General features: G+C 33.9%; 2 protein-coding genes and 2 long non-coding RNA genes across 12 annotated transcripts in view; 2 read left to right on the top strand and 2 right to left on the bottom strand.

Moving 5' to 3' along the window:
- Window positions 1-21,893, top strand: part of LOC141400632 (uncharacterized) — a 32,777-nt gene extending 10,884 nt beyond the window's left edge. The window contains exons 3-4 of the mRNA XM_073979971.1: window positions 15,346-15,500; window positions 17,780-21,893. Of these exons, the coding sequence (XP_073836072.1) occupies window positions 15,346-15,500; window positions 17,780-17,870 (246 nt within the window). The 3' untranslated portion in view covers window positions 17,871-21,893. The remainder of the gene's footprint in view (window positions 1-15,345; window positions 15,501-17,779) is intronic.
- Window positions 4,115-5,779, bottom strand: LOC141390285 (uncharacterized). Its single transcript, XR_012409316.1, has 2 exons — window positions 5,078-5,779; window positions 4,115-5,000 (listed from the first exon to the last, which is right to left on the bottom strand). It is a non-coding gene; the product is annotated as an uncharacterized lncRNA (long non-coding RNA).
- Window positions 10,982-13,413, top strand: LOC141400831 (uncharacterized). 9 transcript variants are annotated; one of them, XR_012412247.1, is made up of 4 exons: window positions 11,164-11,383; window positions 11,476-11,828; window positions 11,896-12,973; window positions 13,052-13,413. It is a non-coding gene; the product is annotated as an uncharacterized lncRNA (long non-coding RNA). The 9 variants fall into 9 exon arrangements; XR_012412251.1 differs by having other exon boundaries at window positions 11,164-11,343; XR_012412213.1 differs by having other exon boundaries at window positions 11,191-11,319; window positions 11,370-11,828.
- LOC141400571 (immunoglobulin-binding protein 1-like) lies at window positions 19,227-20,097 on the bottom strand. Its single transcript, XM_073979849.1, has one exon. It carries the CDS (start codon window positions 20,095-20,097, stop codon window positions 19,417-19,419), a length of 681 nt encoding a protein of 226 aa, XP_073835950.1. The 3' UTR covers window positions 19,227-19,416.
- Window positions 21,894-27,428: the final 5,535 nt, after the last annotated feature.

A 27,428-nucleotide genomic window follows, 5' to 3' on the forward strand; every position in this document is an offset into this window, starting at 1 on the left:
TTTGGTTCGCCCCGCATATTTTATTTTTGCGGTACCCATCATATCTGATGAGCGTTCCCCTATCCACCACCTGGGGAGGCGTCCGATGGGAGAAAAAAGTGGAAAAAAAACTCCGCACGGATTAAATGAACTAGATTGTACAAATCTATGGCAGATCTGGCAAAAAATCGATGGCACTATCGATAATATCGATTATTATTTTTTAATTCAATATCGATAGATAGTTTTGCCTATCGATATTATCGGAATAAAACCCCCTAACCAAAAATTCATTGAAATAAATACAATTTTCTGTGCTTTTCGGTTTTGTGTGTGTGAAAGTAAATCCGCAGTTACACGTACACATTTTTCGGAAAAGTAAAATGCATTTTTATATAAAATAAAAACAATTGTTTATTCTCCTTTACATTACCAGAAAAGTAAAGGAACGGAAAATGGTAGATCTGGCAGCAATGTCAAAAAGAAACATAAAAAATCAATTTTCATCTTTTATTTCACAGTTTTTAATTTAGTTTTGTCAGCGTTCGACTTTTTCTTCCGTTTTTCGTCCATTGTCTTTTTCATTGTGAAATAATCGTCAAACAAAAGTCGAAAAATCAGTTCTGCCATCTTTTACCTGCAGAAATTTTGCTGGTAGCCTGTGGTAGAAGAGAAAGCCATTTTCGTTCTCTCTCCTCTCTCACTCTCTTAAAAATTGCTTCCACTTTTCCCACTTTTCGGGGTTAAGGAACGCTTTGCAGGTTAAAAATGTTAAAAATGGTAACCTCAGGTAAATAAAGGAAAACAGCTTTTGTAGTTGCTGGACGGTTTGACAGTTATCGATAATTGCGAAATATCGACATTCAAAGCTGACAATATGTGTGTTCGTTTACTCAAAATTTGTACAAATTGTTACTGAATGTTGTTCGTTTACTCTACAGTACAATATGAAATACCTTAGCCGATTACAAAAAGTTACTGAACTTGTACAAATTTGTCCAAATTGTTGAGTAAACGAAAACACCTAATGTGTACCCAGCTTTACTAGGCGTTTACACACGGACAGTATTGGCAAGACAATAGCAAAGTTACAAACCATTTTCACCTATACATTCACACTTTTCTCTACACGTATTTAACAATTTGTAAATGTATGTGTGAAATAGGTTTGTATTTTTGCTATTGTCTTGCCAATACTGGCATTTGTAAACGCAGGGTTACTCTAATGCCATGTTCTAGAGCTGGCAAACCATCGATATTCCCAACATTAGATATTTTCGATATAATATTTTAAAATATCGATTACTATCGATATTATCGTTAAGCTTTCAGCACCATTAATTTGGAGATGAAAATGGTGGAAATGTCAATGCTTTTCTTGACGTGTGACTACGGACTTACTTTCTCACACATACAAAACCAAAAAGCAGCGAAATTTCTATTTATTTCAATGAATTTTAGGTTGGGGGTATTTGTTCCGATAATATCGATTGGCAAAACTATCTATCAATATTTAATTTTTAAAAAACAATCGATTTTATCGATAGTGCCATCAATTTTTTGCCAGCTCTACCATGTTCATACCAGCATTTTAATCACGTTGTTCGCTCTCATACCCAGCAAAAAGTTTGCATCCGCAGATGTAGTTAAATCACTAGAACAATTGCCGCTGGATTCACCTATGAATTCACCTATGAATTTTACAAGAGAGCGCGCAGCTAGAATGCACTCCATTTTGCTTCCACGGCACACAGCTAGGATGCACTCCCTTTTCGATCCAAATCACAGCCTTTGATGTCGTGTTTTGGATTGAATTTAAATGCAGTCTAAAGATGCTATAAAATCAAGATCTATTTAACAAGTCACGTAAGTAGCACAACAACAACTCTATTTTGGCCGAAAATTCTTCAATATGTCAAAATGTTTGTTTACGTTTTCATACAATTTATTCACAATAACAAAATATTTGACATATTGAAACCAATCAGCTGGCCGTTTTACGCCACCTTAAAATTTCATCATGTATAAAATGCAAGCCATTGTAAATATCCCTAAGTCCCGGTCCACACTAGCGTGAATTTCATTACAAAATTTCATGAAATTAGGCGTTCTTAAATCGAATTCCGCACTACAGCAATTTTTTGATTTTACTCTACTATGGAAGTCGATCTAGAGACACATAATTTCATGTAATTTTTTCAATGAAATCACTCTAGTGTGGACCGGGACTAAATAAATAAAATACATTGCTTATTTGTGTAAACAAGAATATTAACTTTATTACACTAATACAAATTATAAAAACTCTCCATTAAATTTGATCATGACTGAGTTTACTTCATGATACAATGATACAAGGTAACCTCACGCTCATAGCTCACAGAGTTGTATTCGCTTTCCGTCCCTTCATTGACAAAATGATTTTGACAGACTTTGTCTGTATGTATATGTTAAAATATACATGTCAGGTTTATTTACATTTTAAATTCCAAACCAATTTAATTTCAAATTTTTACATTTAACATTTCAGACAACTGGTAGTCGATTTAGCCTTGTACGTCCGTCTGGCTGGGGGATAACTTTTGAACGGATCAGCCGATTATGTCCAAACATTGATCAATTCCGAGAATGGGCCATATCATCATCCACTTCTTCCGGTACCACCCCTACAAAAGCTCAAACATTTTCGCTAAAATGGTGCGCACGATAACTCTCGAACAAATCAACTGATATGGTTCAAAAATTTTTGCTCATAACATTTCTTCCTAGATCAGATATGTGCTATATGTTTCTAATCCTTCGAGTACTTCCACACAAAATTGATGCTTAAGTGCAGTTTAAGTGCAGGATAGTATTAAAATGTATATCAAACTTATTTCTTGTGACCCTGCTTACGGCGATATGTGTTTCGTGGTCAAGCCCATGCTACAGACATATTGGTCGATATGGCTGGTAATATTTCGTAATATTTCTTTCAATCATGGGCAAGTCCTTGCTTCTTGAGATAATGATCAAAAAGTAAAAAAAATCCTACGGTGACCAAATAAAATTGGTACAATGTTTATCAAAAGAAATGATTCCAAGATGGACAATGGAGTTTCGAAAATTTAATAGCGCGTAGTCATTAAACAGCACTTCCCATTCATTTTTTAAATTAGGGATCTGTTTTTAGCACATTTAGGTCAACCTCTCCTTTTATTTGTTCATCCACAGAAGAACTAGATGACCTCTTAGGGAAGAGGTTTTAATAACAAGTAATAAAGTCAAATTGTGTGCCCTTTTTTGAACATTTAAACTTACCGACGAAAATGTGGATTAGGTTTAAAACAAAAGTATTGCGGAGGAGGTACTAGAAGCAATGAATCGACATAGTCCATCGCGCCTACCAGTCGTTTCAGTTGGTAACCGTATAAATTATAGCTTTTGGAAAACTATGTCAGAAAGCATGGGCATAAACACGAAAAACATAATGTCGTTGTAAACAGGACTACAAGGATTAGGATCGGTATAAATATCCAAAGGATCTTCAAACAGATCATGAACTGCACTTCAACAAAAAAGTAGAACTTTTGTGGGGTAGTTACCCTAAGGAGAAGACCCATATGGGCCATTTTAGAAGCTAACTCAATTTAAACAGAATATTATCCATAATTTAGACCAAATTGTTTGCTCCGTTTTTTTTTTGGACCAAACCGGTTGATTAGTTCGAGAGTTAGCGTACGCTACAGACAGACGGACATTGCTAAATCGACTCCAAATTGTCTGAAACGAATTTCGTCCAAACATACTTGGGGTCTATGTATATACCCTGGTCTAATGGCTGAGGGTATAAAACAGCGGAAGTCTATGGATGACTTCCGATACATCAGTTGCTTTGTAAATCTCTTAAGCATCCAGGTCCACACTAGAGTGATTTCATGAAATTATGCGTCGCTAGATCGAGTTTCATAGTAGAGTAAAATCATGAAATTGCTGTAGTGAGGAACTCGAACTAGGGACGCATAATTTCATTTTGACCGGGACATAACGTCCATGTTGTGCATTTGAAACGCATAATGGATAGATTTTGCAACGTCAATAAAGTGTAACGTGAACCTCATGTTTAGTACCACCATAAAATGTGCATATATGTAAATAAGTTTGAAGTTTTAGATGTTTTATTTTTGTAAAAAAAATACATACTTATATATTGGTTTACTAGATAATATCGTCACAATAAATGCCCGCAGAACCTTAATTTTACAGGGGAAGCAAAAAACTTTATAAAATTAAAAACTGTTTTACGGAATATTAATCTTATGAAGGCGAGTATATGGGATGTTGTCGATCATATACGAAGTGGAATAAATAGTGAATCCAAAACCGCTGAATTGCTTAGTTTTGAGATCCTCCATTACAACAAAATCTGCAATATTATCCCATTTTCCGGAATGCCATTTCTTGAATAGGATCGTTGATTTTGAACGTAGAAGCTTGAAATTTTGCCAGAGCATCGATTTTAGCTTTATGTATCTGTTTACGTTCATGTCGGTTACGTCTTCGGGCATTTATGGTGACGATATATGTATGTATGTTGTAAAGAGATGCACAACAATATTTTAAATATATATTATAAAAATGTTCAACATCTTGTAGCTTTAAAAGAATACAATATTCTCACAAAGTTATGAATCATTAAGATCTCTCCTGATGTTCATGGAGTCATTAGGCTCTGATCGGGATCAAATTTTTTTTCACATGTAACATTTATTGCGGAAGTCCATACTTCCCGAGATATGGGCCTCTGAAGTTCCGAAAATTCCTTTGTATGTAACTTCGCATTTTTGAACGGGTAATGGATACTATTGAAAAGCTTAAGGAATATACATTTTATTATTCTGCCGGGGATTTCATACTTTTTCTATGGACAGGTGCAAATCTAGGGAACGGGAACAAAAGTTTCTTTAAAATCACAAATTTTTCTCCATATAGGCGGCCTTCGGCCTGGGATTTAAGGCTTTTACCCATGGACAGCTGCAAATCTAGGGAACGGGAACAAAATTTCATTTAAAATCATACATTTCTGTCTATATATATTTATCAGGGTGACGAGACCTACCTGTGAAAAAAATTGGTTCCGATCCGAGCTGAATGAAAACGTTCAACTTAGCCCTTTATTCCAACTTTTACCCATTGTTTTGGTGTGGCTAGTGGTCGGAATCAGCACACCATGTTCACTGGGACTTCATTTCAACGTGGCCGTGGATTTAGCGGTGGATATTTTCATATTCCTCAAATGATTATGTGTATGTTTTCGCACCAATTGTACAATATTGTTGGATATCGATGTCGGGGCGAATAGGAATCTTGAACACTGGTGGAAAGTGAATTATCTTTCTTTGATTTGTACATTGTTCTTCTTCTTGCGTTGGCTGGACTCAGTAACAATATAACATTCCTTATATGGTATATTTCACGATTTCCTTTGGTGTCGTAGGGACGAATTTTCACATGTCAATTTACATATTTTAACCAAAATTACAAAAATATGTTACTCTCCAGCCGCTGAAACGTCCTCCATGAACCAAAAGACCACCAAAAACGAAAACTTTCACATATTCTCCCGAAATATAAAAAATATTTAATATTTGTTCCAAAAAATATACGTAAATGAAACGTAAACAAACAATATTTTGTTATTGTTGTCATCATGGTACAATAATACAGGTAGCATTATCATGCCAGCTGATGGTAACATAATGTGTCAACTGCATTGAATTAATGTCAAATTTTGACACCTTATGTTACCAACAATTGCCGATGCGGCTACCTGTGTATTTGTACCATGGTTGTCATTGATATACAATAACAACAACTTTCATATTGTTTAGAATGCATGGTTGTATTTGGCAGCTCAAGGACGGTTTTTTTCAAATGAGATTACCTTCTTATTCTGCCATGAGTTTACTTCCTCTGCTCTGCTTTTTGTGACACCGCAACTGATATTGCTTCATCATCCAAATGGTTTTTCATTTTTCCTCCAACTCCAGTTCAGATTTCCAATAAAACTCTAAAGGTAAGGTCACATTAGGCAAATATTTGCTCCAGCGAACGGCATTGTGCGCTTACTGAGAGCAAGTTGGCATAAATTCAATGTATTACTAACACCCACTTGATCTCAGTAAGCGCACAATGCCGGTCGCTGGAGCAAATATTTGCCTAATGTAACTCTACCTTAACTCCACTTCAAAAATAATTTGCGTCTCGTGAATTACAGCAATGTTCGTATCTTTAGTTTATATTTCTTTATTTTTTTTAACAAATTCTTATAGCCCGTTTCCACGGTACGTCGTTCGTTCTCTATTCGTTGTTCGACCCTCAAATACGAATAAATTACTTATTTCCCCACACAAAATTCTATGAACGAACGACGATTTTTCTACATTGTTCAAGTAGAAATACTCTCCGAACAACGATAAAATATGTCCCATCTCTAACAAATGAGAGCATTTATCGAAATAAATTAATTATGACATGTCTAAATTCAAATTTGAAAAATTTTCAAAACACAAACATTTTTAGAAAAAGGGAAAAAGATGAATTAAAATGTATTAACTAAACATTTTATATAGATGCAGAGGGAAGATGGTTGTGTTTCCTTCTTAATTCCACACAAATTTCTCGTCCATTAGTTCAAAATCTCGTAAAAAATCAGAAACAAAAAGGAAACAAATAACTAAAAGTCTGTATACACAAACATTGTTTTGACATGTCTCTCTCTCTTTAATTTTGAAAACAGAAAAATATAAAAATATATTGAAAATACAAAATTATTCTGAATTTATGGAAAAAATGAATGAATTGTGTGTAGTTAAATATAGAAAATACATTTGAAGGAAAGTCTATTGCTTTTCCTATTCATTTAATGTATCTTTTATGTGTTTTCGGTTCAAATTTTCGTGAAAACAAGGAAACAAAAATGAAGGAAATTTTGTTTATATTTCTGTTAATTACGATTAGTGTCGTGGAAACGGGTTAATTCGTGTACGTCGTTCGACAGGCGAACACCGTAATTGAAACGCTCGTGTGAACATGACATTATAATTTTAGACACTCTTTCTTGTGTTCAGAAAAAAAGACTGCGACTGTAGGGATCAAAAAATTGGCTTGCATGACTAGGGATCTATAAGCGAGTGCTTCTAAAATGTATCGAGCGGAGTGCATTTTTCATAACTCCGTGCATCGAAAGATGTATTGAAATCATAACTCTGCATTGCACTACTTCCAAACTTTTTTTCTGGGTAATTACGTACACGAATTAACCCGTTCATACGACATGGTTCCATGGTATAAAAAGAAAAGTTATAACAGAGCTCTCAATCTGACTCAATTGTGCGGTCAACAGATTTAGGAGGATACAGAAAATTTCTCGTTCTGTTTAATTTTCTGGTCACTCTTATTGACCTGTTTATCGATACAGAGTCAGCGGTTAAGAGAACTGATGAGGAAGTTTGGCTGCTTCCGAAACTATAGTCTTCTCTGCCTCCGCTCGTAGTAATCAATTTCATTACCCACTGTTAAACATTTTGTTTCTTCAAATTTTGAAGCAACAAAATATGGACTTTAGCTGAAATAAATACACAACGAGCTCTTATCTGTTTTAAATTTTTTGCTGAGTGTGACCGACTTTTGTCAATGTGAAGTTTATATTTTGTGTGTGTATGAGTTTGTTTTGAAAAATATTAAAAATGTTTTCAAAATAGATTCAAAATGAATTGCAATGAAATCGTTAATTACAGAGCCGTTGTAGAATATATTTATCAAACTTAATTTGAAAATATTTTGACCGTGTTTCGATGTACATGTGAAAACAAATATTTATGTTTCATTCATTTTCGCGCTGTTTTAACGAATTGGATAAAATGACAAAAATATCAAACAAACAAAGGCAATCTGCCAGTATAACCATTCTGACAGGAAGCGGGCATACGTGTAAGGCTGAATTTCTATCGTTTTTTCGAACCTGGGGCTGGATTCTTGTTCTATAAAAATTTGAAATGAAAAATATTTCCTTTATAATTTTTTTCATTTGACAGTTTTCTCCTTTAAGAAAGTTTTCATTTCACATTTTCATAGAAACAGAATTGAGCCCCTGCTCTACCTTATTGTACCATGCATGGTACACAATTCATAGCAACATGATTCATATTTTCATACTTTTTTGGTCTGTTCCAGAACTGCAAGAATATACTAATATTTACCATTTTTGTTGATAAGGGCCACACTACAGTAATTTCACTAAAATTTAGATATGAAATTATGCGTCTTTAGACCGACGTCCATAGTAGAGTAAAATCATAAAATTGCTGTAGTGGGGAATTCGATTTAAGAACACCTAATTTCATGAAATTTTTTAATGAAATTCATTCCCGGGACACACTAGAGTAATTAGAAAAAAGAGCGAATTGTCAAAAATTACTTTCCCATTCAAATTAGTTAAAAATATGAGAACGGCAAAATGACGGAAATTGTAAAAAAAAAAAACAATAGAAATGTAAAAATCAACGTATTCAGATGCCAATAAACATGCTTTTAGTTTCTACTCTGCCAAATTTGTATAGCAGAAAATTATGGCAGAACTACCAGGTAGTGGTATCACAACAGCTGATCGAATGTGAAAAGTCAAATCCCTTTATAAAAAAAAAATATTTTTGTTGTAATTTCCCCAACAACATAAAGAAAGTTTTGACATAACATATTCAAAATTTTACGATGCCAATACCTGGGCAATTGTGCCATGCAGAAAATAGAAGATGGTGTTATTCAGAGAAGAGCAAGTTTTGCTAGATTTCGGAGTACGGGAACGCATTTCTAGCACTAAGGGGTACTTTACACGGTATGTCTTTTACATATGAGTTGTCACTCCTGCCATAAAAAATGTATATGCAAAGTGAAAACTCATATGTAAAAAACATATCGTGTAAAGTACCCATAAACGGGATAACAATATTTTGCTGGTTCTGAACACCACTTTTATCTATCAAAATTTATTATTATTATGATGTCTCAACGATAAAATAATTTTTTATTTGTTCATTTGATAGTATTATACACATTAATACGATATATAGATAATTTTACGATAATTTTCGAAATAAAGCAGTAAAGTTCTATATTGTCGTATATTTTTAACAACTAATCCAATTTCATGTTCGGTCAGCTGCGCATATGCATCCACCTTAATTATTGTGATATGTGTGAAATCAGCAAAAAATAAGTTTAAACACCGGGGTGTATTTCAGGATTTCGTGAAATCCTGTGGCTTTTGGAGCGTAAGTGTAAACTTGGCATAAGTGTCGCACACCCTCGGCTTTTTTTTTATTTTTATTATGTCAAAAATGAAGCAGGAAAGCAAGGCAATCAGGCAGAGCAGCTTATGTACGCAGGCCTTAAAAGTTGTGTTCAGAACATGCAAAATATTACTAATTGCAGTAGTCTTCCCGTTTAGTGCTAAAATGCGTTCCCGAACTCTGGAATCTGGGAAGACTTCCACTTCTCTTTAAACAAAAATAGCGCCGAATAACACCCTCTTCTCCTGTTTTCTGCCATACAATTTTGGGCCTAGTAGAAACTAGCAGCATGTTCATTTGCATCTAAATACGATAGCTGATACGTTGATTTTGACATTTCTGCTGGAGTTTTTGCAATTTCCGTCATTTTATCATTCCCTATTTTTAGGAAATTTGTATGGGAATGAAATTTTTGACAATTCGCTCGTTTTTCTAACATTACCATTAAAAAAGTACGGGAACACAATGGAAAATATCCTTGTAACAAATTAATTTAATATTTTTTCACATTGTTTACACATTTTGATACTAAAATTTTTTGTTGCAGCAACTGACCATCCACCTTGTTTATTGTGAAACGTATATCATGTGATTTCGATGTTGATTTCGCTGAAATCACGAAATGAGATGATTTCATTTTTGTATGCGAAATCATGATATAAGCTCTGCCTGGTTACCCTAAAATTTGCAACAATTTGTACCAATTGTTGCTGGAAGTCGTCTGTTAACACAAAAAACCAGCAAAAGAGAGCGATTCGAGAGAGACATTTTGACAGTTCTTTCACTGAGAGCTTGCAAATTCTTGCTGGACAAATTTCTTCTAGCAGCAACTGGCAAAGCAATTCTTCTTCTTCTTCCTGTTTCTAATTTGTGGTTGATGTATGTTTGTGAAAATTAAAAACAATTTTTTTGTGGAAATAACATAGTCTAATTGTATTGTTTTATGGAGGACAAATTTGTGGAAAAATACTTGTTTCAATTTCTTTTCTATTTTTAATAAAATACAACGTGTTTTCTTCTTTATTGGCGGACAAATTGTTCTGTTTTGGCAAGCCAGCTGATTGCTTGCTGGTTTTTGCTGGGAAGTGTCTGTTTACTTTTTAAAATTTTCCAGCAAAATAGAATAAAAACCCCTTACTCTCTGAGAAAGTTCTTGCTGGACAATTCTTGCTGGGAAAGTAACCAGACAGACTTATATTTTGCTTGATTCCGCGCGAAATCACAAAACGCCTTCGAAATCACGAAAGGACGCCGAATGTAAACCAAGCATTAGATCACTAACTGTCAAGGCAAGAATAATAGCTCTGTTCCTTTACGTTCAAGAATCTTCAAGTTTTACCACTTTTTACTCGAAAAGACGTCACTAGGGGGAAGTAAAAGAGAGGAGAAAAGTTATGACAGGAGGGAAAAGATTTCCTGTAAAAGAAAAGGTAGAAAATCTATCCTTTTTGATGACACCTTTAAATAAGATTGGACGTGTGACTCCCCAAGGCCCACCAAAAAAACAAAAGTGATTGGTGCAAAATAATTGTTGTTGAAGACGAGTTTAAAATGTCTCGTTCATTTGTTTTATTGGAACTATTTGTTTGTCGCCATGAATAAAACGCACTGAAATAAACGAAATAAAATATTTAACACAAACAGCCTGTTTCTGTATATCGAAAGAAAGTCAGTACGAATGAACGACAGTCACTCACTTTTGAATAAAATTGTATTTCAGTATAACGAAAGACTTCTTCGCTTGGATTTACGTATTACTATTTGTATGTTTTTATGTCAAAAGTATTAGGAAGTTCCCATTATACAATTTCTAATACATTATATTTCCAACCCTTAAAAACTACCAAAATAGATGAAGTAAAATACAAGAATGTGAATGTTATGACAGTTGCAAAACATATGTTTATATATTCATATTTATAACCAAAATAAAGAAAAGAAAACAACTATATTTATTTTTGTGTGCTAATTTGTGAAAGATAAAAGTTTTAAGTGAAGAGTGTATTGAGGAGTATAATCCGATGAATATTTAAATGTATATACGATTAATGAAAGTGGCAGTTTTTCAGAAGATGGTGAAATGGAAGACGAGTAGTCTTATGAATGACCATTCAAGAATTCTAATAAAGTTGATAGAAAACGCAAAACTTAAAAATCTTCTATTCAGTTAAAAGGCAAAACAGCGACCAATAATACAAATGGAGAAGTTTTGCAAACCAAAAAAGTTAAAGCAACAGACCACCAAACTTTTCCCGATGTTAAGACACCAAAAAGGGATGAAGGTTCAACAGCTTCTGTAAAACTCGAGACATTATTGCTAAGGTTAGCAGCATTGACGAAGGAAAGTGAGCTTTTCAATGACAATTAAACCAAATTCCGCAGATTAATTATTTAAGAAATATTGGGAATTGAATGCAGGCATGATCAATCCAAGCAGTACAATTATTTTTCCCGTTTGATTTCCTTCGAGACAATTGATAAAATGCCTCAAGAATTTGAATGTAGCTTCTTATGTTAATGGTAAGTATATGGTTAGATATTTTTTTTATTTATTTAAAAATAATAAAATGTATTTTTTTGATTTCAGGTGATTCATTAAATCCTGAAGGACCTGCTATGACAGCTGTTGTTTAGGACCGCTATGGTCAAGGTTGCCGCATACGTTTGTTGACGCCGTCTTATCTCAACTATTTACATTAAATACCACCTTACAAGAAATTTTCATTGCTAAGTCCCGGTCCACACTAGCGTTAATTTAAAAAAAATCACGAAATTATGCGTTTCTAGATTGAGTTCCATAGTAGAGTAAAATCACGAAATTGCTGTAGTGGGGATCTAAGGGGATCTAAGAACGAAATTTTTTGATGAAATTCACACTAGTGTGGACCGAGACTAACAGCGTGTTTTTGTAAAAAGTTTTTGCCCATTCGTTCGTCGATTTCATGAACGAAGACACAATTTGGTTTTCATAGCGGTTGACGTTTGTATTCGTGTGACAAACAAATGAAAGCTTTTTATTTTCGTAATTTTTTTGGTTTTCGTAACAAAATCAGACGAACGAATACGTCAAAAATAAACGAATGGAAAAGACCAATCGTTTTGAAAGAAAATAAAATAATTTGAGTAATTAATGGCACAAAACACACGAAAACTGGAAGGGAACGCAATTTTATTTATTTCCATAGAAGCACACGCGTATATGTATATCTGTTTCTTCATATTATCACAATTATTTTTGGACAAATTTGATTACATTTTTTCTTATTTTTTGTTTGACATCTGTGTATCGGGGTTGCCATCAAGTAACACATTTTACGTGCAGATGCCTATGCAAAATTCACAAAATAAGTATCATGAAAACCCTGAAATATAAAAGCTTTTATAAAATAGACGAAAGCTTTCAGATAAAAACGAATGGTTCGTAAAATTTTACAAGAACCAAATTTTGAACGTATACGTTTTAGTACGAACGGTTCGTGTGATAGGCAAGCATTTTTACAAAAACACCCTGTTAGTTGGGGCAAATGCCTTTTGACCACAAATAGCCAAGGTTTCTCTCTCTATTTTGAGGATACTGAAGCCTTTGTGTTGCAAATTAAAGGACGCAAACGATGGAAATTATATAAACCACGTTGCACGTCGGAGATGTTGGCCAGAGAATCATTGTAATTTCACACAAGAAGAAATTGGAAACACAATTTTTTGTTTTTAATGGGAATTTTAAAACTTTCGATTTTTTAAAGGTATTGAAACCCGGTGATGTTTTGTATTTCCTCTGCGGTGTCGTACATCAAGCCTGTGCCGAATCTGCCTATCATTCCTTGCACATTAAGCTCCCAATGATGATTAAAAAGCTATAGCCGATAATGTTGACATTTTAAGAAAAGAACGTGTCGATTTACAATAGAAAGTTTCACAACCATTGAATAAGCGCATTAGAGATCCGCCACTGTGTCCTTTAGTGAGTGTTGTTGATGACCATGTTGCAAAAAAACCAACATTTGTTAACGTGAATCTGTCCAAATTGGAAATAAGTTGTCATAAAATTTAAAATTATGGACATAAAATTTAAAAGAAAACGATAATATATTTCCGCTTTTATTTACTTTTGTGAATATTTTTTTTTATAAATGCATATTTAGTTTTTATAAGTAATTCCTCTTAGAAGTAACAATATAAGTATGTGTTTAGTTAGGAAGGCATATTCGGTTAAAGAAATGTTATCATATGATAATATTATTAATATATAATATATATTAGTATATCATTTTGAGAAACTATAAGGAATACGATTACGAACCAATAAAATACTTTTTATTTCTCTTGTTGCTTCATAGTCTGATGAATCATCAGTTTCTTTCCTTTCTGAGGAGGTGTGTTCAGGTATTTAATACCGCAGCAGACGCCTTTAGTAAACGTTAACTTGTTCTTAGGGGACAGGGGCTGGATTCTTGTTCTATGAAAATTTTAAATGAAAAATATTTCCTTTATAATTTTTTTTCATTTGACAGTTGTTTCCTTTATAAAAGTTTTCATTTCACATTTTCATAGAAATAGAATTGAGCCCCAGACTAGCTTCAAAGACCTTTAGTAGCATTTAGTATTTTAACAACAGAAAAGTGGATAGTAAAGTAAATAGAAAAGTCTTTAAAAATCCACGTAAATCCATGTTTATTGCCCTTTGCCGTAAATTCAAAAATCATTAAAAAATGTACGTTTGTTGTCTTTTTGGGATAAAATAAAAAATGCATAAAAATCCAGGTTTAATATCCTTTTGGAGTAAACTAAAAATTCTTAAAAAAAAATCCAAGTTTGTTGTCCTTCTGCGATAAATTAAAAAATGCATAAAAATCCACGATTATTGTCCTTTTGGGATAAATTAAAAAATGCATAAAAAATCCACGTTTATTGTCCTTTTGGAGTAAACTAAAAAATCTTTAAAAAATCCAAGTTTATTGTCCTTTTGGGGTAAATTAAAAAATCTTTAAAAAAAATCCACGTTTATTGCCATTTTGGGGTAAATTAAAAAAATCTTTAAAAATCCACGTTTATTGGCATTATGGAGTAAATTCAAAAATCTTAAAAAATCCACGGTTATTGCCCTTATGGAGTAATGCTTGGTTTACATTACGAAATCCACTCGATTTCAACTGTCAATTCCTTTGTGTATACGTCAAATGAAAACTCGTCTGAAATCGACTGGATTTCATTTGACGTTTAAGCAAAGGAATTGACAGGTGAAATCGAGTGGATTTCGTAAATGTAAACTTACTATAAATTCAAAAATCTTTAAAAAAAATACGCGTTTATAGTCCTTTTGGGCTAAATCTCAAAAATTCCACGCTAATTGTCCTTTGTCCTGAATGAAAATTCCCCGTGAGATTTTTTCACTTTCTCTCTTAAATTAACCCAGATAAAGCCACTGGCCGTTTAAACGCCACAAAAAATGGTTGCAAATATTGGCATAAAACTATGGTTTTTTCGAATATTTTTGTGGGATTTTTTGCATTTTGTTATAGTATTGTCTGTTATCTGTCATTTCACGCTTATTAAGTCTCATTCGACCTCTGCGTTTCCACGCAATTGGCCTAAAACCCGAGCTGTTCAAAAAAATCTACGTTTTTGTAATTTTCAACTTTTGACGAAAAATTTAAATGTGCGATAAAAAGTTAATCAGAAATGTTGGAATCATATAAAGTCAAGGTTTTGTTAGGAATATAGTAAGGGTATTTTCTCAACCAAAAACCCAGGGTTTGGCATATTAGGATACACCGATTGCAGGAAAACGATATGTCTTAGAGAAAAAAAGTTATTTTTTAAAAAATGCTTAGAAAGTCTCTTATCATAAACAATTTTAAGTTTTCTCGAAAAAAATTTCTCCGCGCTAAGTGGGATAACTCACGAGGAATTTTTATTCAGAGGAATTTTTATTCAGAATAACAGAATATTGTCCTCTTTTCCATTCACTCCTTAACCCATCCACTTTTATTGTACTCCATTTGTATATAACAATGTTCTAAATTTATTTTATTTTTAGCTCCACATGTCTAACCATATCAGCTCCGTACATTGTTGTCCTTGGTGTAATAAAGAATTTAAATCCAGCTATAATTTGAATATCCATCAAAAGAAGGAACATCCCAGAGAATGGAAAGAGGAACGTCAAAAAACTATAGAATCAGAAAATATTAGGTCTGTACCATAACTTCGCAAGTAAAAAGTACTTGCAAGCACTCAGCAAGTTCTCAGTAATCTCTCTCCACCAATTTTACTCTCTCGAAGCAAAAAATTTGCAGATTGTTATCGAACAGCAATTTGCAAAAACTTGCAAGAAGTCAGCTGATTTGATAAACAAGAAGTTGGCGGAAAAAATTAAATTTACCGGCTTATCTTTCCTTTACCGACACACATCAGAAAATTATGAAAACATTAATTTTTATCCCGATTCCAACCATGTATTGCTTTTGATGCGGATATAATAATTGGTCTGTTCCTTTACTTTTGAAAGTGGTAAAACCGGCAAAACTAGCAAAAGTTGTAATCTGCTTCATATGAATTGTATGGTGTCTGAAGTAAAGGAACGCTTTTCGAGTAAAAAGTTCTAAAACACGTAAAGGAACAGAGCTAATAATACTTATGACCAAAACCAAAAAGTTATGTAGCATGACAAAGACATTTTTGTAGCAGGAAAGGAAAATTATTTCACACAAACTTAAATGTAATGAAACCCACTTATGTAGTACTACTACTTCCGTTGTTTAACCGCTACGTTATTGAAATTTTGCGGGTTATTATTTTGACCTACAGAGCCGCTACAAAATTGGTTAAAATTTAGTTTTTGGTTCATTTCATCCCCTGAACATTTCACGATCATCACCAAATCTAATCATTTATATTCTGGCCTTAAGCTTGTTTACAATTTTTAATGGACGGACACACATCGCTAAATCTCGTCGAGATATAAATTTTGGCATACCAAATAAGGGGTCTAGGACGAATATTTCGTGGTGTTACATAAACTTTTGGAGAGACAATATGTAGCATGGGATAAAAATGTGGTTCTCTACACAGAACCTATTATATATTAGGCAGTAGGCCCGTTATCTAGCAAACACTTTATTGCAATTTACATCAGAGGAAAGGTCAGTAGTTTTTTTCCATATGTAGGATACTTTGCGAAATATATATGTCCTCAAGGAATTAAAATATCGACCAAAAAATAAAATGTTTATATTTTGCATACAAAAGTAATGGTCCATTTCACCCGCTAAAGAATATCAGATCATCATTCAAAATTGTAGGCATCTTTTTCGACCTATGCTCTTACCCGGTGCAAAATTTCGTGACTATGTATAATTGCGACTTCTAGCGAGTTTATTACTACACTACAAACAAATAACGGAATCTATTAGGCTGTAACTCTGTTATCTGATCATGCACACCAACATAATTGGCATCAATTGAAAGGTCAAGCGTTCCACTTTCAAGTATATCTCACTTGTCCGGAATGTCACTTCTAGGACTTAAGATATAAGCTGTATATTAAAAATGTTCACAATTTTCACACAAAAGTTTTGGTCCATTAATATTATCCGATTGCCATCTCAAATTGCAAGCTTCTCCTTTGTTATATACTGTTACCTTATTTAAAATTACGCGTTGATCGGACTATTATTGAGACCTACAGAGCCGCTAGAAAATTGGATAAATATTATGTTCACCCGCTAAATATTTCACGATCATGACCAATAAGAATAGGGATCTATTCTGATCTGAACCCGACCTCCATACCAAATTTCGTGACGATCGGTCCATAATTGCGGCCTGGAGCGTGTTTACAATTTATAATGGACGGACAGACACACATCTCAAAATCGCTTTATCTCGTCGAGATATGAAGATTGGTATACCACATTGGGGTCTTCGACGAATATTTCGCGGTGTTATATGAATTTTTACCAAAAAAAAACTTATAATACCCTTTTCCACATTGTGGTATAGGGTATAAATACCACAACTACTGCTTTTTATCCAGTTTCGAAACATGTATTCCTTTTGTAGCGGAAATGTATACTTCCCGAGATACAGACCTCCAAAAATATCTAATTCAAAAGAAAATTTTGTTCCCATTCCCAAGATTTGCACCTGTCTATAGGAGAAGTCTTAAATCCCTGCCGAAGGCCGGCTATTGAGGGAAGAATAGGTTAGGGCCTTTGTGGATCTTTTCAGGCCCATATCTCGGGAAGTATACATTTCCGCAACAAAAGCAATACATGGTTGGAATCGGGATAAAAATCACTATATGTGGTAATTTTTTCATAATTTGCTGCGTTGGGTCGGTAAAGGAAAGGTGTTCCAATTTAACAATTGAAGGTGTCTACCATTTTTTTATTTTGCATTTAAAATTCTTCTTCAATCCATAAAATCTTGTACACACTTAACAGCTATATTATTTGATTTTGTGTCAACAGATGTGAAAATAATGTTCTCTCCTTCTCTGGCCTTTCCTACATCTTGTTCTGTGTGCGAGAATGCGGATTGGATTATGACAATAGTTTGTGAGATAGGGCAACACGGAAATCAAAGACACGAAAATCCAATGATGTTGTAGCTTGTGCCTTCAAATATAGTGGCTCTCCTCCACGTTCTTATGTGATAGTGGTCGATTGACTTATGCAGGCAAACCCGTTGACTTGAATTGCGCCAACGATCCGGAACTGAGTTCCAAACGGCTATCGTGTTAAGGCCTCAGTACATAAGAAGGGTTTCTGGCTCTTATGTGACGAGGCCCTTAGTGTTGCTACAACTATAATTCCCTTTCCAATGCACAAATATAAAACATACTGGAACGCAGTGCGATGTTTGGCATACATATTTATCGATATCGTTGGGAATACCTGGCCGTCTACATTGTGTTTCTCCTACTCCATGGATGCACTGCTTCTTGCTGAGATTTGATACCTTTAAGATAAAAAATAGTCACCAGAAACTACTAAATAAGTTATTTTACTTACCGTTTTCCATAATTTATTTAATAATTTGTTCCCTTTTTTATATCTATTTATTTTAATAGCCAAACGTTTGTTTATGTTTTTGCCAAGAAGTCCGCCACAAAACATTCGAATTTAAATCAGCTAATCAAACTTGCAAATTCTTACAAGAAAAATTTTCCTTGCAAAAACTTGTAAACAAAAGTCTCCAAAACTCTCCAATATTCTCTCACAATTCTCTCCAAATTCTCTCTTTTTTACTTTGCAAGTTTGTTATCGAACAGCATTTTGTAAAAGTTTGTGCAAATTTGCACAAACTTTTGGGTTATCGTACAGACCTATTGTTGACATAGAAGGCGCACTTGAAGAATGAATAGTATGCATATACATACAAATATTCCAATGAATTAAGTTTGTACTTTAAATTATTATATGTATACGCTATATGTATAATAATAAATTTATATTTGTTAAATTTTTATAAGAATACAACATTGTTTTAAGAATGTCGTGAATTGAAAAGTCGATTACGTTTATAACAGACAGTGTTCATATAATGGACTAGTTTATTGGTCCAAGTCCGGAAGCTTGGCTTACATCGCTTAATAAGAAGCGGATGGAAACTGTGACTACTACTGGAGAATGAATGGTCGGAAACAAAGTGGGTTATTCTGAAGTAAAACTACCTGTGAATTTTCTCATTTTCTCCTAGGTATAAGTTCAAACGACAGAGAGAAAAAAACCTCCAATAATATTAGTTTTTTGAATCGGTTAGTCCGTAAATGGCCCTATATCATCACAACACGAACAATCTGAATTCTGGTTATCTGATTAAATCCGACAATGTTGTTTTCAGCCTCATTTCGATACCTTTGGAACTTCATTAATTTTCATTCATGCCTTAAGTATAAATAAAGGAACAACAAAATTTCGTTACTTAACACGCAATAAGCTATTTATTGTTTGTTTTAATGTTTTATAAACTTGTGTTAATTTTCAAAACTCCATAATTTTGAGCGTATGAAAATATAAAATGAGATAAGTCTTCAGTGTTTTTCGAATAAAAATATCCGTTATGTATAATCTTGCTTTGTTTTAAATATTGAATGGTTCAAAATTTAACTGCGATTATGGCGATTACCGTCACCACGTCTAACCACATCCCGATATTCATCCATGCGACGCATACGCGCCAAATTCTCGGGATCATCATTTTCAATTTTCTCTTCCATGTCAGCTTTTTCTTCTTCCTCCTTTTCTTCGGGATCTTGGGCGGCAGCCAAAGCCTTCTCCGCATTAATGCGTGCCATTTTTTCTTCATCCGGAAATATACCCTCTTGTACACGTTGTGAATAAAATTCATCAACAGACATGACGGGCAAACTTGGATAACCCATGCCAAAAACAGCCTTTTGTGTAGCATCTTTCGTAAATGGTTGCATTGGTTTGGGTTTGGGAGCAGCACCGTGATGGTGGTGATGATGTGCATGACCATGACTGTGAGAATGACCACCGGCCATTGCTGGTACACCAGGACCAATAACTCCACCTTGTGGTAGAATATCATCCATTCGAGTGGTACCAAATTCAGCCATACGTTGCTTTCTCATTTCCGCCACACCTTTCTCTAGCTTAATATCTTCCAACTCCTCATATGTTTCGATAATACTTTTTTGTAAGAAATTTCGTTTAACTTCATCATCCACTGTTTCACTGCGTACCGCAACACGCATCTTTTTTATTTGTTCTTCAAGTTCCTTTTTCCTTCGGAATTGGGCAATTTTATTGTTGCGTGTCATAGCAGAAGCTATCAACTGTTGTGTTGTATCAATACAACCACTTTGTTCAGAGTTTGTGCCATCATCATTATTCTTTTTGGGACCGTCACACAATTCATAGTCTTGACAACGTTGCAGGAAATCTCTGTAATAAGGAGGAATGCAATTATTGAAATGTATAGGTAAAGTATATATGTATGTATATCCAGAAACGGATCTTCTTGAATCTGAGGAAGACAACAGCTTGTTTGGTTAGGCCCTTAGATTGAAAAGCAACAATGGCAGAGACCGATCGAATGTGTTACACCGAAGCATTTTGACCCCAAAGTGAATTCATATTTTGGCAAATTTTTGCCCATTCCTCATCAGCGGAAACTTTATTTGCTCCAAAAATTGGAATGCCTCTTGTTTCTTCCATGTATCTGAAAAACAATTCAGTTGTTTCATAGTTGACTTCCTTGGACTGAATCTTGGCCTGTTTTTGCTGTGGGACCTGTTAATTGGGCTGTGAACTGAAATAATATAACCATATAACATCAAATATTATAGAATTTATGTTTTACTCACCATCTTCCTTCCATTTCCACATTTTTGTTTTATTTTTCCATTGATAAAATCCATTTCTTTTCTATGCGACAACAAAATACCAAGTGACTGATTTTGACAGTTACGTTCGCAGTGTTGACAATCCTTTCGAAATACTTGAACTGAATTTTGTTGGGAAGTTACGTTTACCTTACGTTTTCATGCGACCTATTCTTCTAGTCAAAGTTGTTAAACAAAGCGTTTAGAGAAACCAAAACAGCGTTTGCAAAAGAATGAAAGCTTTCATTCGCTATCCAGAAACAGGCTGAAAGTTTATACCAAAACTGATGAAAAGAAACTGTTATGAAAATTTTTTAAAATAAAAGCAAAAATTGAGAAAATAAAAGCAGAAATTGAAAACAAACAAAGTTGGACTAAGCTAAAGTACTAAACAAAAGCAAGAAAACTAAACAAAAACTTAAAAACAAAACAGAAATAAAACCGGGAGTCACACCCATCACTGTCCAATTCACCGGGGGAGGCGCTGCTCCCTTGCTTGAGACATGCATTGGTATACCTTTTACCAATAAACCATTACCACCATATACTCCGGACAGACAGACGGACGACAAGCCATATCATTAGATTCCACGTATTAAAAAAAATTAAGAAAACATTATCAAAAAGGGTAAACAAAAGGGATTTGAATAAGATTACTTACCGTATTTTCGGTCTAGGTACAGCACTCGGGGTCGAGCTCGATTCAGGGTTAGGTTACCATATTCTCCTAGTTTTCCTTACTCGCCGTTCAATGTCCAGGTGAATATCCTTTTGTTCGTCCCGAAAAGAAAAAAATATGAAGAAAACATATGAATAAATATTAATTAAATAAAGATATCCCTAAAGCGGGAATATAATTACAGTGCTAATACCATAAACTTACTAGTACTTACTTACACTTTGGGGAAAAGTCTGAACCCGGCCTACACAACAATCATAGCCGCATCTTTTGTGAAAGCATCCTCCTGGTGATCGCTGCTAAAATCTGCAAAGAGAGAAATAAGAAGATTATTTAATTGGCGTCGTAAAAAAATTATAGGAAATAAGCAATATTTAAAATTATTTCTGTCAGAAAATCTTAATATAACCCCCATAATTTATTTTGTATTGATTTAGCTTGTATGATACCTTTTCCTAAGATAATAACGAATATGAATTATTTTGAAAGTTAACGAATTTAAAGAGTACACTGAATAAATGGTATCTATAATGTTTTGAAATTGAAATTGAAATTCTTGAAATATTTCTCTTAATATGGAAGGCTAAAGGTTTTCACAGGTAAGAAAATGTAGATCGCACGTAGGTGGGGAATTAATGGGGTATTCCAGGATACATTCTTGGGAGAAAATGGAATACCACGATGGGAAGGGGATTTCCCAGGCACGAATAACAGCATAGTGCCAAAGTAACCAATCACAGACAGATACATATGAGATGATAATGAAATGATTCATATTATTAGTATTACCCAGCTGGCAATAGTAATTTTATTTTTTTGTCCACCTAGCGAGGTATAACTCTCTGAAAAGAACTGCGGCCCCGAAGACTGAGCTTTCGCCGGTGCAAACGTATCAGCCAGCCAGAGCCGTCAGTGAGTTAGTACCTGCTCCAAACGCTGGGGGTCCCTAGGACAGGACACCTTTCCTTTTTTATTCTTTTATCAGAAGTAAGCAAGGTAAGCAGGCAAGGCAGCTTATGTACGCAGGCCTTTATCTATCAAAATTTACTATGAGGTCTGTTCCAGAACATAAAGGAACAAATTTTATCGTAGTAAAAAATTGTAAATTCTTGCAGGATCTAGAACAGAGCAATGATTTCTCAACGATAAAATCAATTTTTGTTTTTTCATTTGTTAGTACTATAAACAATTAATACGGCATATAGATAACTTTACTATAATTTTTGAAATAAAGTTGTAAAGTTCTATATTGTCGTATATATTTGATGACTAATTCAATTTACAAAATTGAAAATTCATGTTCGTTCAGCTGCGCATAAGCATCTATCTTGATTATTGTAATATGTTTGAAATCAACAAAAAATAAGTGTAAACACCGGGGTGTATTCAGGATTTCGTGAAATCCAGTGGATTTTGGAGCGCAAATATAAACTTGGCTTAAAATCATAAAATTGCTGTAGTGGGGAATTCGATTTAAGAACGCCTAATTTCATGAAATTTTTTTATGAAATTCACGCTAGTGTGGACCGGGACTTAGCAGATAAATGACGAAACAGTCCTAATGCCTTGTTCATACTAAGGCTAATTCGCTCTCTATTCGTTGTTCGAACCCAAATTACGATATAATTACTTCATTTCCCATACAAAATTTTGAGAGCGAACAACGATTTTTGTACATTCTTCAATTTAAATTACTCTCATAATGACGATAAAATATGTCCCATCTCTAACAAATGAGAGAATTTATCGAAATAAATTAATTATGACAGAAAAAAATACATACAAATAATGAAAAGTAAACGGTTTAACAACTAGTGTACATTCAATATATAGCAAATTTTGTATTCTCTTTCATTGCAGTTGCATTTCTTGTCCATCGTTGCAAATTCGCATACAAATTTAGAAACAAAAAACAAATGCCTGCCAGAAAGTCTGTATACCAAAAAGTTATTTTGTCAGTTCTCTCTCTTGTTAATTTTGAAAATAGAAAAATTAAAAATTGTACTGAAAACACCATGGTACAACAAGAAAGGTAGTTTCATGCTAACAGCTGTTTAAACTTTTTTTCAAATTTTAAATTTGACGTACGTTCATTGTCAAAAAGAAATTGACACTGAATGCTTAAAGAAAAAAGTCCTATTGAGCAATGCCGATTCCCACAACAAATTTGGTGAATGTTTGCTTGTTGAAAATCGGCAAGGAAGGAAAGCGCCTTAAGGGCTACGGCAGTTAAATTAGATCATTTTTGCGAAGAAATCTAAGCGTTGGATCCAAATATGTGTACATCTATCGCAGCTGAGGAGCGTCAGCTGCAAGACAAACCAGAGTAGTTTTGGCTCGACTACGCTCGGTATGGTCCAGCCGTCTGAATTCCTATAGTGCATGGATCGATGACACCGCGCAAAACGTATGCTCAAATGACTAGTAGATTCCATAGAAACAGCCACATTCCTAGAACTGGAGATTGACCCAGAGCCAGATTATGCAGAATACGAACTTACAAACATATAATAACATTGTTACAACAACAACAGACTTTGGATTCTTTCAGGGAACACCACATATAAAACTGTTAAACTGTTCATGATCAAATCCACCAACAACAACCCGACCGGACTACAATTATATATTCTGATTTATTATAACAGAAACTACATGTATGTTATATTTTAAGGCGTTTTTATTAATAAAATGTTACACAACTTTATATCAATACAAATGTCGGGAATTATTTGCCACTACCATAGGAAAGAAACAGCTACATAGAATATTTATCAGCTGTCAGAAATTACGTGGCCTGGTTGTAATACTAGAACCTTGGAATATTGTAGATTTGCCCCGCCAATTGTTGGAATGACCGTGAATATTGTCCTTGTATACATATGTATGTATGTATGTGTTTTTTGTTACAGGTACGATTCTAGTACGATTATTACTGATTCCATGCAATATTAATCACGGATAATTGTTGCTGTTGTTGTAGTAGAGATGTTGGTTGCGACCCAATTTTCATATATTGAGAATTCTGTTTTCACTGATGATTATTGCTGCTTCTGAAGAAATACATAAATCCTCACTCAATCCTGTGTGTTTCAATGGCGCAACATTTGTTGTTCCTGGGGTTGATCCTTTGATCCAGGAACGCATTTGTTGTAATTTCTTTGTTCCTTTAGATTTTGTTGTTATTGTGGTCTATGTTCCAAGAATCGTTGTTCAATAGCATCTATAATGTGGGATTGTTTAAATTCGGTGTTGTCAAAAGTGTTTTTTAGCGCTTTACCAGTCAGAGTACTCGTATTTGTTGAAATGTCCAATGATTATTATTTTTTTTTTTCGAAACACAAAAAGTAATGGTAAACAAATATATGTATTTTATTTATATTATGAAATGTCATGTACTATTGTTGTTTTGTATTTGACACGCTCCCGTACAGACATACAGGGTTGTATTTTCCTAAATTTGACAGATGCGACTACCTTTTAGAGTACTCGTATTTGTTGAAATGTCTAATGATTATTTTTTTTTTCGAAACACAAAAAGTAATGTTAAACAGATATATGTATTTTATTTATATTATGAAATGTCATGTACTATTGTTGTTTTGTATTTGACACGCTCCCGTACAGACATACAGGGTTGTATTTTCCTAAATTTGACAGATGCGACTACCTTTTATCATTCTACCATGTGAAAACACCAGAATTGTGAGAAAAAATAGAAAATATGAATGAAAATAACATAACTTACTATTAAATACATAACTAAAAGAAGGACAAATATTTTTTCAGTTCTTATCAATTAATTTTACTCGTCTTTTGGCTGAAACTTTCTTAATAATCAGTAATTAAAATGTATGAAAAAATGAATCATCTTGCTGTGAATTGCGTGCCATATCGTATGAACAGGTTAAGGGGTAGTTTACACTATATGTAAATGTCATATGACATGAGATTTTCCATCATTATACCGTCGATAATATGTGCAATACTGGGGATTTTCCTTACGCCGTTTACTTGGTGCGTCCACACCAGCAAAATTGTAATAAAATTACGTCTCTACATTGCCTGCGTGGGTAGATATGGAATGTTTTTATTTCGTGTCATATGACATTGGTAGATAGTGTAAACTACCTCTAATTCGTGTACGTGATTATGAGAGCGAAAAACTTGATTCAAATGCTGGTATAAACATGGCATAAAACCTAATTTTTGTGATTATAGCTTTCTTCCTTTACTTTTTTAATGGTAAGGGTGGTAAAAGAGAAAAATGTCAAAATTGCTCAAAATTGCTCTCTCATGAACATTTTTACCAGAAAAGTAAAGGAACGGAAAAATGGTAGATGTGGCAGCAATGTCAAAAAGAAACATAAAAAAATCAATTTTCGTATTTTATTTCACAGTTTTTCATTTAGTTTTGTCAGCGTTCGACTCAAAAGTCGAAAAATCAGTTCTGCCACTTTTTACCTGCAGAAAGTTTGCTGGTAGCCTGTGGTAGAAGAGAAAGTCATTTTCGCTCTCTCTCCACTCTCACTCTCTTAAAAATTGCTTCCAGTTTTGCCACTTTTCGGGGTTGAGGAACGCTTTGCAGGTTAAAAATGGTAACAAATGGCAAAAATGGTAACCTCAGGTAAGTAAAGGAACACAGCTAATGTAAAAAGCATGTAAAGGTAGACGTCATTTCTGAAAGAAGAATAAAGAAAAATATCAATCTATGTTGCCCTTGGTCTTTTATTCTTCCATCAGATATGACGTTCAACTTTTTGGGTGTGTTTTCGGCTTAAGTAAAGTTAAGTTGACGCCCAACTTTACTGAAACCTCGGATGTATTTTCAGCTTAAAACAATAGATCTGCTCGATAACCAAAAAATTTGTTCAAAATTGGTCTGTCTGGTTACTTTCCCAGCTGAAAAGTAAACAGACATCTCCCCTGCAAAACTTTGCAAGCAATCAGCTGATTTTCCAAAACAGAACAATTTTTCCGGCATTAAAGGAAGCAAAGCAAGCAAAAATTTTGTATTTTATTAAAAGTAAAAATAAATACCCCAAAAAAAGAAATTTTTCCATTTTGCAAATTTGTTCTCCAAAAGACCAAACAATTGGGCTTGTTATTTCCGCAATAAAATTGTTTTCAATTTGCACAAACATAAATCATCAAATAAATAAAAACAGATGATTGATTGTTTTCACGAAGAAGAAGAGTTGCAAGTGGTTGCAAGAAGAAATTTGTCCAGCAAGAACTTACAAACTCTCAGAAAAAGAACTGTTAAAGAGTTTCTCTCGATTCGGTCTCTTTTGCTGGATTTTTGTGTTAGCAGACGACAGTTTGTCAAATTGTTGCAAATTTTAAGGGCCAAATACATGCGGTCCGTTCTGCGACGCGTTGCGCGTTGAAAACAACAACCACATGAAAAATGTATAAGTGATGCCAGTTTTCACGTGGTTAACTGCAAAAACGGTTGTAAAATTATTAATGATAATCGTCGATTTCTTTTTGTTTTCCGTCCACATATATTGTTTTTGTTTTGCTTCTTCCCAGTCCTGTTGTGTTCTTTGTTATTTGAAATAGTTTTGTTTTCATTTATTCAAAAATGTCCATGTTTATTGTCTACGAAAATTACCAGACAGTGCCGAGGCAACTAGCCACATGTTTGTATGTATTAGTGAATCAGAGTTGTATTTGCAGACAGTCTGTCTTGTGTAAACGCCAAGTTAGGGTAACCAGACAGAGCTAAAGCGTGCCATACACTATCAAATTGGCTTGTCCATTCGATGAACTCCTTCCGTACGTGTGTGCTTGATAAGTGTGTAGCAAATCATTCAATCAGCCTTCAATCTGCAACCGAAATCTTCAAACTTTCCTCTAAAAACGAATGAAATTAAATTTTTTTTATTTCTTTCCAAACACAATGTTTTCTTTTTTTAATTTCTTTTTGACAATTTTGAAAATAAACCATATTCATCGAATTGATTGGGTTTCATTTTGAAAATCAAAACTATTTTGATTTTCCTCAATCCATAAAATACACACACACATTCTCATATTTTGAAAAATATACACATACTACTACAAATGTTGACATCAAAATTTG

This window comes from Musca autumnalis, unplaced genomic scaffold, assembly GCF_047663935.1.
Source record: "Musca autumnalis isolate F117 unplaced genomic scaffold, ASM4766393v1 scaffold_1, whole genome shotgun sequence".
Taxonomy (NCBI): Eukaryota; Metazoa; Arthropoda; class Insecta; order Diptera; family Muscidae; genus Musca; species Musca autumnalis.

Coding starts and splice junctions, on each gene's coding strand:
- LOC141400571 (XM_073979849.1), bottom strand. CDS start 20,097: ATGACACGCAACAATAAAATTGCCCAATTCCGAAGGAAAAAGGAACTT.